This window comes from Rattus norvegicus, chromosome 17, assembly GCF_036323735.1.
Source record: "Rattus norvegicus strain BN/NHsdMcwi chromosome 17, GRCr8, whole genome shotgun sequence".
Taxonomy (NCBI): Eukaryota; Metazoa; Chordata; class Mammalia; order Rodentia; family Muridae; genus Rattus; species Rattus norvegicus.
In genome coordinates, this window is record NC_086035.1 from 83,653,268 (window position 1) to 83,666,798 (window position 13,531).

General features: G+C 36.3%; 1 protein-coding gene across 1 annotated transcript in view; it reads left to right on the forward strand.

Annotated features, from left to right (window-relative positions):
* Malrd1 (MAM and LDL receptor class A domain containing 1) overlaps positions 1–13,531 on the forward strand; it is a 712,187-nt gene that overhangs the window by 325,896 nt on the left and 372,760 nt on the right. The window contains exons 21-23 of the mRNA NM_001287618.3: positions 2,627–2,783; positions 7,683–7,793; positions 10,508–10,721. Coding sequence (NP_001274547.3) covers positions 2,627–2,783; positions 7,683–7,793; positions 10,508–10,721 — 482 coding nt within the window. The remainder of the gene's footprint in view (positions 1–2,626; positions 2,784–7,682; positions 7,794–10,507; positions 10,722–13,531) is intronic.

Here is a 13,531-nt window from a genome sequence, read left to right on the forward strand (position 1 = left end):
TCATTGATAAGTGGCTATTAGCCCAAATGCTTGACTTACCCTAGATCCCTAGAACAAACGAAACTCAAGACGGATGATCAAAATGTGAATGCTTCACTCCTTCTTTAAATGAGGAAAAAGAATACCCTTGGCAGGGAAGGGAGAGGCAAAGATTAAAACAGAGACTGAAGGAACACCCATTCAGAGCCTGCCCCACTTGTGGCCCATACATATACAGCCACCCAATTAGACAAGATGGATGAAGCAAAGGAGTGCAGACCGACAGGAGCCGGATGTAGATCGCTCCTGAGAGACACAGCCAGAATACAGCAAATATAGAGGCGAATGCCTCAGCAAACCACTGAACTGAGAATAGGTCCCCTATTGAAGGAATCAGAGAAAGAACTGGAAGAGCTTGAAGGGGCTCGAGACCCCAAAAGTACAACAATGCCAAGCAACCAGAGCTTCCAGGGACTAAGCCACTACCTAAAGACTATACATGGACTGACCCTGGACTCTGACCCCATAGGTAGCAATGAATATCCTAGTAAGAGCACCAGTGGAAGGGGAAGCCCTGGGTCCTGCTAAGACTGAACCCCCAGTGAACTAGTCTATGGGGGGAGGGCGGCAATGGGGGGAGGGTTGGGAGGGGAACACCCATAAGGAAGGGGAGGGGGGAGGGGTATGTTTGCCCGGAAACCGGGAAAGGGAATAACACTCGAAATGTATATAAGAAATACTCAAGTTAATAAAAAAAAAAGGAAAAAAAAGATATAAACTAACAGACTAGATATGAACAAGACTCAGCATTTTGCTGCATACAGGAAACACACCTCAGTGACAAAGACAGACACTACCTGAGAGTAAAAGGCTGGGAAAAAATTTTCCAAGCAAATTGTCCCAAGAAACATGCTGGAGTGGACATTGTAATATCGTGTAAAATCGACTTTTAATCAAAAGTTATCAAAAAAGATAAGGAAGGACAAAAAAAGACCACAAAGAGAGCTATCTTAATGTACAAAATGCAGAGCCGATCTTCAGAAAAGTTAAATTGTGTACTTAAAATTGAGTACCTTGTAAATAATGAAGTCAGAGTTCAACCCCATCAAAGGCTTTGCAATTGATTTTATTTCTAGTTCCTTAGAAAGTCACTGGCGTGTCCAGCAGGACTAAGCACTCAGTAAGTCTGTGGCACTGAATGAATACATCTGTCTTCCTATCCATCTATTCCTGTTAGACTTCCTTTCTAAGACCAACTGATAAAACTCACAATGAAAAGGGTTTTAATAAGCTTAATCTCTACAGCATCAAGTAACTAAGGTAAGAAGTGGTGAGAAAAATTAACACTTTTCAAGGAGGACTTGTCTTCAAAATGTAAAGAATTTGTTTTTTAAATGATGCCTCAAAAGCTATGTAATAACCTTGTCTCTCTTTAGTAGTTTATATTTCTGTATTGAATTTTGGTTTTTTGTTTTCCTTTTTTAAAATCACTTCTATTTTTTTACAGTCCAGTCATTATCCCCCTCCCAGTCTGCCCTCCTATAGTTCCTCATCCCATTCTTCCTCCCATGACTCCAAGAGGATGTCCCCACCCTACCCCCGTACCCCCACTATCATCCCTCCACCCCCATTTCTTCTAACCACCATCTCCTCAACCATCCTATGCCCATACTGCCCATACCCTCATCCCCACCACAAGGCCTCTCCACTCCCTGCAACCTCAAGTCTCTCAAGGGTTACGTGCTTCTCCCACTGAGGCCAGACCAGGAATTCCTCTGCTGTATATGTGTCAGGGCCCTAAGACCAGCTCCTGTATGCTGCCTGGTTGGTGGCTCAGTTTCTGAGATATCCAGGTTACTTGAGAGTGCTGGTCTTCCTATGGGGTTGCCCTCCTCTTCAGCTTCTTCCACCCTTTTCCTAATTCAACCATACGTGTCCCTGACTGCAGTCCATTGGTTGGATATAAGTATCTGCATCTGTCTCAGTCAGCTGCTTGTTGGATCTCTCAGAGGACGAAGATCATAAACTCTTGTCTTTTATGTGCAAACAACATTGTTATTTAATTTTTTATCATTTCCATTTTTTCTGTCTCTGTTAGAAACTGGGTCCAGGAAAGGAGAGACACATTTTAAAATTAGCTATAAGGTTATTAAAGTTTGTTGACATGAAAATTAACTAAATTAATAAAGAAGGAATGAACTTAAACTAAAATCTTCTCTGAACTGTGAGTTGTGCTCCTGGCCAGGCTTGACTCTGTTATTTATGGCCTCTCTATTGGTGTATTCACCTTTTCTCCCTCCTTACACCGTTCTCACTGATTTGGGGCACAGATGATGATTTCTACAAGTACATAAGAATATTTGTTATATAATTCTATTAGAACAAAGTCAAACATATTCTAACAGATTTGGTCATTTTGATGTTCTCAATCGTTCCTACTCATGCATCAATAGACACCATTACAAGGCCCATTAATTCAGAATCAGGACATAGGACTATTTCAGGTAAAGGTTACAGCTGTAATTATGCCGTAAAACATTATCCTTGTAGAAAAAAATCATATAGCTTTAAAATAGAGACATTGTCAAGCCATGACATGTTTTATCTCTGTTTTCTTTCTGTGTGTGATGGTCTTTCTCTCCCCCAGAAATACCACTGAGGGTTGGTACCTGTATGCTGACAGTTCCAATGGAAAGTTTGGTGACTTGGCTGATATTGTCACTCCTGTCATCTCACTCACCGGACCGAGGTGTACATTGGTATTCTGGACGTATATGAATGGTGCTACAGTGGGTTCGCTCCAGGTACTGTACAGTCAATACTGTTATTTGGAACTGTTTCTATGAACATGCATACAGTATAATCTGTAGTGTAATTAAGGCAAGTGAAAACATCATTAGCATCACAATGAGATGCTGTAAAAAATGACCAACTCTGTCCTGAGTTTCTGGCTATTGTGAGATGTTATTTTACACTGGGGTATGGACTGTTAATTTCAGCATCACTGTTGAGAGTATAATATAATAAAGTGGACACGATATGTGTTCTCTTGCAATCCTACAATCTGTTGTTTTCTGTGGATGGTGGAAATACTACATTTCCCAATAGATTTCTTTTCAACTTGTTTCCTTAATAAGAAAAAGAACTTTTAAATTATTAATCTCAATAAATTTTTCACAGATTTCAGTTACAGCCTCAGTATACCCATTCATTAGAAATCCCATTTTTGTTTGATTGCGCACTGTATCAAGTCTTAATGTAAACTAAAAAGCACCTTCATTTTTCTAGTGCCTTTCACATGAACATTTTCTTAACCTTTCTCAGACAGCTAGAACCTCAGTATTTTAAAATTATGCAATTGAGTCATCTTTAAAAATATCCTGTGGGTTGACTTTGCCCTCCCTGTGTAGTTTTTGCTATGAGTTCATCTCACATAATGTTATAACACTAATCGCCACTGGTTTATCGTTCTTGGCCTTGTTTGTTTTGTCTACTTTATATTAATGAGTACGTTGTCTTGATACTCAAGGTCTTTCAAAATTTTAAATCTGACCCAATTTTATCAATCAGTCTTTTACTCCACTAGTATATATTTTTGACCCAACTAATTTACTAGAGACTATCTGAGTGTTATTTAACTCAATTAGTCTGTCTATATTTCTAGTTTCCTTCTCTGTTTCAAATCAAAACATTCTCAAGTACCTTTTCTTTAACTTACGTTTTTAAATTTATATAAAATACGTGATTAAAATGCTATTTATATTAGTGTAAATAAAACACTCCTATATTTTTTCAATGTGTTGGTCTATTAAACTAACATTTCTTGGATACCTAGACTGTCTCACATTTAATTACAAGACAGTCCAGGAACCAATCTCTAGCTCTTTGACAAACCTAATCATTTTGTAACTATTTTTTATTTACTCTCTTTTATTATTTTCTTTATTTTTCTTGCCAAAGTAATCAATCAAAACTTCTTTTGCCCAGAGAAATATCTGGATTAAATTAATTCTGGTTTATGTCTAATTTCTTTTGCCTGAACAGAATACATATCCAAATTGAGAGAGGTTCTAGCAAACCAAATCCACCCTATGTCCTGCCACCATTTTGGATGTTCTTTGGTAGAGAATAGTATGTAAGAATCCTTAGTGATTATACATGGATTTAGATCAATTTTATAGATTCACCATTCTATTTTACTGATTTTTATTGCTTGTTTGTTATTTTCTAAGTACCCATGTCCCAACATTAACTGTCAAATCTCTGACTTAGTGAGAGTGAATAGTTTTAAAACATTCCTGATTGAAGCACTATATAGATAGGGGCTATCCTTTTAAAGACTGTTAATCTGTCTTCCTAAGACAACTGTGTTTTGTACTTATAGTAAGATGAAGCTATGCTACCTGTGTTGTTTTCCCCATAAGAGAAGGAAACAGCTGTGGCAAGCTATACAATTTCTATTCCAGTAATGTATTGAATGTTATAATTTTGTTTTTGTAATAAGTATGATTGATTCACACTTAGGACTGTTTTGTTCTAGAACTTTCAGAAAAATATTAAATTTTTCCTCTAAAACCCGTATAAACATATTTTCTTTAAAATGATATTATTAGGGATTTTTTAATGGAAAATTTAGTTTAGCTCTGTAAGACTCACCTTATTTAAAGTAGATGATAAGTCTTCTTTCTTTTCAAAGGTGGGAGATGACCTCGGTTTATTCTCAACATCAGATCTTTTTATTTTTATTATATAAAATAATGTTTCAGTTTAATGATATTTTGATCATAATTTTCCCTCTTTCAAGTTTGTCCAGATCCTCTTCTCCTGCCTACCCAACTTTCAGTTCATCCTCAAAATCAAACCAAAAACCATATACAACAACAAAATGCTCAAAACGTAGAATACAGAACGGAACATTACCCGAAAAGAAAAACAAAACAAAACGACAACAAACCCAAATAAAAGCAAATGAAGCTGTGGGGTTCACTAATTTTCGGCAGTGTTCCTGAGCATAAGCCCTGTGGTTCATATGCCCAGTGTTGTCATTAATTGGAGAGAACTGATTTTTCTCTCTCCCAACAGGCATAAATGGCAGTTATGTTGTTAACCTTCACATTACTTGCTAAATTTATATTGATTCGTTCATAAATTTTATAAGTATAACATAATAAAATAAACTAATAAAATAGAATAAAACACATCAATTTCAGGCATGAAAGACCAACAGAAGGAGAAAAACCACAAAAGGAAGCAGAAGATTTGGAGTCTGATTCGTTTACACACTCAGAAACCCCGTGAGACCACTAAGTTGGAAGTCACAATATAAGGCAGGTTAGCCTTCCAGTGAGCAGTATCTTATAAATGTGTATTTCCACGCATATATGTATGCATTTGTTTAATAACATAAAACTGCCTAAAAATTATGACGGAGGTATGATTTTCTTTTGCCTTTCATTGGTATCAGTGGTTAAATTCTGTGCCATGGAAACACAAGGAATTGAGTTGGGACCACCAGAAGCCATGCAGAGAGGCCAGGCTTAGCAGCTCTCCTGTAATACCTACTCTGCACTTGACTGGTTAACCAGGTTAAACCCATGAGCTTGGGGTTTGATGAAAAACCCTGCCTCAAAACACCAAAGGTGAACAGTAATACGGGACTCCACAGGCATGTGTCCCCCACATGTATGCACACACTTTATTTTAGTCAAAATAATCATTATAAATTACTTAGCATTTCCATTAGTAGTATGAACATTATAAACAGTATATTTGTGATAGAGATTAAAAAGTAACCAGTTAAAAATAAAAATATATAATAAAAATTGTATATATATATACATATATCCTATGTTTGCTCATGGTTGCACATTAAATATTTCATTATATATCACTTTATAGGTTGTCACTCATTGTTAATACTACCATTCATGTGGCATTAATACAAAGACTTTTTTCCTAAATATTCTTTTAACATGCTTCAGGAATGGATTTATTTTAATGATGATTATGATTTTTGATTTTGCAAAATTAGATACTCATACAGCAAGAATTTGATGCCATCATTTCTAGCAATATTTTACTATGGTAATACTAGTTGTAGAAACTAACTCATGTGAATCTGTAAAGTATGACACCATTAATTTACATTATTTTTATTTATTATTGTTGTTTATATGTATGGTGTGTGAGTGCAAGTACATGTGTGTGGACAACAGAGAACTTTCAGGACTTATAACCTTCTTACGTAAGATCCAGCATGTTTGTCATTCTTGTGAATCAAATGCATTTACCTTTTAGTCATCTCACTAGCCTGTTACTTTCTTTTTAGTAGTTAAAACCCTGAATTTGATCTAAATCTCAATTTTATAAATTAGATTTAAAAGAGTAATCTTTTTTTAATTTTAAAAATAAAACATCTTACTTATTTTAATACTGTAACACTGATCATATTGATCTGATTGATTCTCTCTCTCTCTCTCTCTCTCTCTCTCTCTCTCTCTGTGTGTGTGTGTGTGTGTGTGTGTGTGTGTGTATGTAAGTATGTATGTATGTGTATGTTTGTATGAATGTTTGCTTTTGCTTTTGTTTTGAGATAGGTCCTCATTATATTGTCAGTGGTTGTCTTAATTATTTTTGCAGTCTTCCCTACCCTCTTACTTATGCTCTGCCTGCCTCATTCTCCTGGGATGACTGATATTCACCAGCATTTATGCTCAGTTATACTCTTGGTGTTTTAATATGCATCATTTTAAAATCAGAGCCACAATTATTGCAGTAATTGTCTAGTCTAACAAGAGTAATCCGAGTCCTCATTCATAGTGAGTACAGTGTTATGCTATTGCTATAACAAAGACTTTAGTTCATCTATAAAGAGGAAAGGTTTATTTGACATTGTGCTTTGAAGTCTGTAGGTTGGTGCGTAGCTTCAAAGCTTGTGGGCTTATGGTAAGACAACACATCATGAAAAGACTTTAGGTGGAGTAAAACCTTTGTAACCTGAATAGAGAGGAGGGAAAAATGGGTCTGGGTCCCATGATCTTCATTAAGGTCACAAACTCAGTGACCTAAAAGGTACTGCTAGGATGATCCTCAAGGTTTTCACTCATTCCCAGTGATACCACTTACGATGCAACCTGATTTTCATGCACCTTCAGGGGAGAGTAAAGTACAACTGTAGCAAGTACAATGGCTTTGTTGGCTTCAAGAGCATTGAGCAAGGAATTCATACGGAGTGGGCAGTGTTCACACACAACACTCATCTGGGCTGCTATGCTGCCCTTGCATTATGAGATAACTGTCTGCTAAAATCAGTTAGAGAAGTCAACCTCAAAAGAGTGTTCTAGTAGGTGAGCTAATACTTTTCTTTCAATCATCCACATATTATTTAATATATAGCATATCAGCTGCTGCTGCCACATTTTTCATAAAGCCAGTAGAGTTGGAGTCCTAATAAAAGGATGCCTGGATACGTACGATTTCATTGACAGGTACTCATGAGCACCTTTATCACATCACCACACAGAACTTGTGAGATTCCCCCTGGGCTACAGTGCGCTGTGGTCACAGTAGGAAACTAAGATATCTAATGGAAATGTCCCTCAGATTTTTCTCTCAGGGACTACATGTGGGTATTCAAAACCATAAAATCCCACATGTTAAAAGCCTAAGTGTTTAAAAACCTATTACTTGATTTATCTCTGCAGGTACTCATCAAGACGGGAATTGCGATTTCCAAAGTGTGGGCTCAGAGTGGACAGCAAGGGCCACGGTGGAAGAAAGCAGAAGTGTTTTTAGGCATCCATTCACACGTGGAGGTCTGTGATCCAAGGGAGTTTGTAAAGAAAGAGCTTTGTTAATTTTTGTCTTGAATACTAATTTATCTCTTCTTCCCATTATCTTCATTTCTTCACATTTCCAATTTGATGCACTATGTATGCAGAACATTTAACAGCCCATATGGCATTTTCCATAAAGAATGTACCATTTTAGAAAGCCATAACTTCTCCCAATTAGACAGTTACACTTCTAGGTACACTTAATTTGAGTGATGATCATCTCTTACTCTAGCAAGCTTCTCACACTGAAAAAATATCTCCCCAGATACTGAGATTCGAAATTCAGAGATTTTAGTACAATCATTTAAATGTGACTTCAAAAGCCATCTTCGAAACTTTATTTAATGGTTGAACCTTCTTATACTGAGTTAATTTGTGTAATTAAAATAATTTTGTAAGCAAATCCTGGTATATATGTCTTTATTTAGATTTTAACATCTGTATAATAATACATATCCAACAATGTAAATTTTAAAATATTACAAAGGATAACAATATTAAAAATAATGAATATCACAATGTGAAAAGATATTTACTGTTGGTTTCTATTTGAGGGTCACATTAAAATTACAAGATCTGTAGTTTGGATTAGAGTTAAATTTACTTCTTGGCTATTAAGATAAAAGGAGTCTTGGCTATTAAGAGAAATGAAGCAAGAGCCCATCCTATTTATGCAGGGGAAGATTCTCTTTTTTCTTTAAAATTTACTTTAAGAATGTGGAGGCAAGTTCCAGGAATTTGAAAATATTCAAGTGATAACATCACTTGAATTAAATTGTTAAATATTGTATTTTCTGTCTTGTTTGTTTATCACAAGTAGGCATGGTGGTTGTGCATACATAGTAAATATGTCTATGATCCTTCCTGTTAAAGCAGTTGTTTTCAATAGTGGAAGCTCTGCCTGATGTACATGTATAAGGCTTGATGCTCTACGCCCAATTTCCTGAAATGTTACATGGGCTGTGGAATAAATGCCTTATTCTTTTGCCCTCTTTAAGACTATCTAGTTTCCTTATTAAGCGTTTAGAGATAGTTTAGTATGTGGATAGGAGGAAGCTCTACCCAAGGAAATGAAAGTTTGAGAATAAATTAATGACTTTACATATAAGACTTATCATTAGAAGGAGATTAGATATTCAATTTCAATAGGCTTTCAGTGGAAAAAATCTCAGCAAGAATACTTAAATGGGTCCAATCCTGTCAAATATATGTTTTCAAGTCACCTAAAATATTTATCAGTTCTGTACATAGACTATTAATATGGAAAATTGTGTTCAAAGGACATTAAGTGATTATTTAGCACGTAGAAACATGGATATAGTTTTTTCCATGATTCAAAAAACTTTACACCTTGAAATTGGTTTAAAGTTTTATTCATATTGAACAAATCTTTAAGTATGGATGGCATGTGTCTTAGGTTTTTTGCTATAAACGGGCAACATGACTTAAGTGTACAACACTTACAAAAGAAAACATTTAATTGGGGCTGGCTTCTACTCAGAGGTTTAGTCTGTTATCATCATGTTGGCAACCATGGCAGAGTGCAGGCAGACATGGTGCTGGAGAAGGAGGTGAGAGTTCTACATCTTGTTCAGAAAGCAGCAGAAGGAGACCGTACACCAGATGTAGTGTGAGCATATATATGACCTCGAAGCTCAACTCCACAGTGACACAATTTCTCCAACAAGAACAAAGCTACTTCAACAAGTCTACACTTAATCGTGCTGCTTGCTATTACCAAGCATTCAAACACCAGAGTCATTCAAACACCCGAGTCAATGGGGGCCATTCTTACTCAAACCAGCACAACATGTAAATGCATGCTTTTTCTTATGATCCACTCATCCCTTCAGTAACAATGCATTGAGAATCTGCTATGAAAAATACATTGAGAGGGTCCAGTGGTGAGCACACATGTTCATGATTCTTCAGTCATAGGATTCCTTTCCCTTTAGACTCAGGAGAATGACAAGATATAACCTTGACCTTCCCTCCCTCCCTCCTTCCCTCCAATCCTCCCTCCTTCCTTCTCTACTTTCTCATGCTGAAGCAGCATGAGAAGTCTGCAGACTCTTTTGAGGAGAGTCCTATATTTAAACACAGTTTTTTTTATTATAATAACCAGAGCAATCATATAAACATATACATAGATACACAGATACACAGATAAACACACACATATACATATATATATGTGTATATATACACAAACAACCGCACATACATGTGTGTACGTGTGAGCACTGAAGACTTTGTCATGTATTTAAATGTATCTACTCACTTAACTTTGACAGACATGTAACCCTATTTATAATGTTGTGGGTACATATTCAGTTTATAAATTGGAACACAGAAGTGCCTGTCTGGGCAAGTCTTGCTGCTCTTGCAACTCAGGGAGTAGACGTGGGTCTAGGCACTAAATGCTAAGTACTATGCATATATTAGGCAGTAGTGTTTATTTTCTCATACTCTCGGGCACTCGGTATATTAGACTTTAATGCTGCTATTTCCTTCTGGACCATTCTGAGCCATTATCATGGCGGATGCTTATATTGCTCGGTATCTGTTGTGAGAGTCAAGCTAGGGGTGCTTGATAGGTCATGTTTGTTTTAGTTCTAAACTTCTTGGCAACATAATGCTAATTGGTTTTTCTTTGTCTTGATTGGATTTCCTTATTCATTTTATCTTTTCAGATTGTCTTTAGGGCAAAACGTGGTGTCAGTTACATAGGAGATGTGGCAGTGGATGATGTTTCCTTTCAGAATTGCTCCCCGTTACTTAGCACAAACAGAAAGTGCACCCCTGATGAATTCATGTGTGCTAACAAGCACTGCATTGAAAAGGACAAACTGTGTGACTTTGTGAACGATTGTGCTGATAATTCAGATGAGACCATGTTCATCTGTGGTAAGTAGAAATGAGTTTTTGTGGTGTCTACATGGCATTTACGATTGCAATATAAAATTTTAATCTCAGTAGTAGATCTCAGTAGTAGGTGCAGCCATATTGATTTAATTGTTTAAATGGCTTCCTTTCTCCTTTTCAGTACTTAGCTTTGAATGTAATTCATGGAAAACTGATGGATGGCCCTTTTTTTTTTTTTTGCATGAAGGTATATGGTAATTAGAGCTAAATTGGAAAGTAGGTAGAGAAACAGCTATTTACCATATGAAACAATGTCTTTGAAAAAAGAGGCCAAGCTCACGTCAAAGTCTATTGATATGGACTGATGAGCATGCGTACTTTTATAGATTTTGAAAGGTTGGCATTTATTTACATGCATGATCAGGCATGATATATTGATAAAGAAAATAAAAGAATGTTCTCAATATATATTAAAGTGATGAAGCATTCTACCATAGTATATACAGAGTACATCTGTAGAGCTGTTGTTTGAGTTCACCTTATACAAGACAGTACCTATTAAAAAGCCCGTAGCTAAGAGACCCATCTGTGCTCAATGAGGTGATTCGGTATCATTGTGTGACACAATCTAAGTTTGCTTCATTGCATTGTAAATGAAGTGATCGTATATTGTCCAAATGAAGGTTTATGGGTCATTCTACTGCTATCACTTCTGAACTATAACTGTCAAATATTATCTGCTTCTTGGAACCAAACCTGCACTTTCAAAGAACCATTTTAGTATCAGAATCAATTGTTACATAGAACTTTTTTTTAAAGTCTTTATTTACTTATCTCTGCTTGATCTTCATGTAAACTTTTAGAGGACAAATATTAATGGTACTTGTCATAGGTCAACCTACCAGTAGGACTAGAATAGGCTTCATCAAAATTCATAAAACTGGTACTAACCTGGTCCTAGCGTCCAACTGCTTTGATTTATGATCCATGCTCTGTTTAAGCTACCACACTACTGTGTTCAAAACTGAATCCTTCAGATAAGCTATTGGCCTGGGAGACAACCTGGCTTGTAAAGCGTGTGCTGTGTAAACATGAGGACCTGAATTTGAGTCCCCAGCAAGCATGCGAAAGATAATAGCACAGGTCTGGTGTAGGATTTTTAATAAGGGTTCTTAAATGCTTTAACTTCCATTTAGCTGACCCCCCACCAGAGGTAGTGGAATTCAAAGGTTAATAGGGCAAAGGAGGATATGGGCCTATTTAGAAGTAGGTTTTTGGTGGAAATTACTGTCTTCATTGTCATGATAGCAACAATCCAGTTCACACAAATCAGTAGTGGAATTCAATCCAATCAAAACCACTGTTCATGAATTGGCAATTACAGTTCAATCTAGAAAAAACCATGAGGCTCTGCCAATCTGCTGGAGTCTGTGACAGCAGCAAGAAACCTCCAGAACACCAATATAAGTTCTTTTGTGTGTTTCTCTTTATGAAGTCACAACAAACAATGATCAGCAAAGAGTGGCAAGGTGAACCAATACCACACAACATTGTCCACCATCTGTTGGGCTATATTTATACCCTTTCCAAACATCACATGTTCTCTCAAGTGTCTGCTCTAAAACACTCTCAAAACATCACATGTCCCGTTTCCAGGTAGCTTCCAGAAAAATACCATGTGTCTATTCTCAGCAAAACATTCTCCCACATGTCTACTTAAACAAAAACATTCAATCATAAGACAGTTTCTAGAAAAACATCACAGCATACAACTGAGTCTCCAAAGAAACAAGAAATTTCCAAAACACAGCACTGGGTGATGAAGGCAAGTGGATCCTCATTGGTCAGACAATCTAACCAATAGTGACCTCCAAACTCCATGAGAAACCATGTATCAAAATAATAAGTTGAAGAGTGATTGAGGAAGATGCCAAAATCAAATTCCAGCCTCTCCACTCATGCACACACATGCATGGACAGTGAACACTTCTCCGTACATGCGTACACACATGAACACATATATATGCTGTGCACATGCATATATTCATCTACAAAATAATTATTGCTATAGACTTTTCTTTATGTCACACAGATATTTGTTATTTGAATATGTGAAAATAAAATACAAATGTATAAAATATGGCAAAATATTTTAATACTTTCTATTGAATACTGTATTTATTAATATGTAACTATTGAAATCTTTTACCTTTGAATACTTTCTGCTAGACGTTAGTTAAATTTCACATCAAATGATTGTGTAGTTTCTTTAATGTCGTTTTCCTTTGAATAAAATACTAATTTAACAATGTATTAGTTAAACAGAGTTGATATGTTTATGAGAACCACGTGTAATGTGGCCTTTGTCACTTTGAAATATATATTTTAATGTATTTTCAGTATAATTTCCTACTGATTAAATTTTTCTAATGCTTTATGATTAATATTTTAAAATTTTAGCACTTTGAAAATTTGGTATATACTAAAAGACATATGTTGAAAACTTTGTCTCTTGAACACTCTTGTGTAGGATCCAGCCACAGGGAAGGGTTAATCCTTCCGACAGTTTCTCAGTGCCTTCTCTACCTTTCTCCTCACCTCTTTTGTCCTCGCCTCTTCCTTCCTCTCCATGCCTCCCTCCATTCTTCTGTCTGTCTTTCCCTACCATACTCAGCAGCTGATATTGCAATCGACATGTCTGCTCTCTTGACATGGAGCCAGATTGTCCTCAGCCTCACTATATAGCTGAGGCCGGATTTGAACTTAAAATCCTCCTTTCTTACCTCTCAAGTCATGAGATTATTGCCACAAGATATTATGCCCACCTTTCAGAATATGTTTTGGGGATGAGC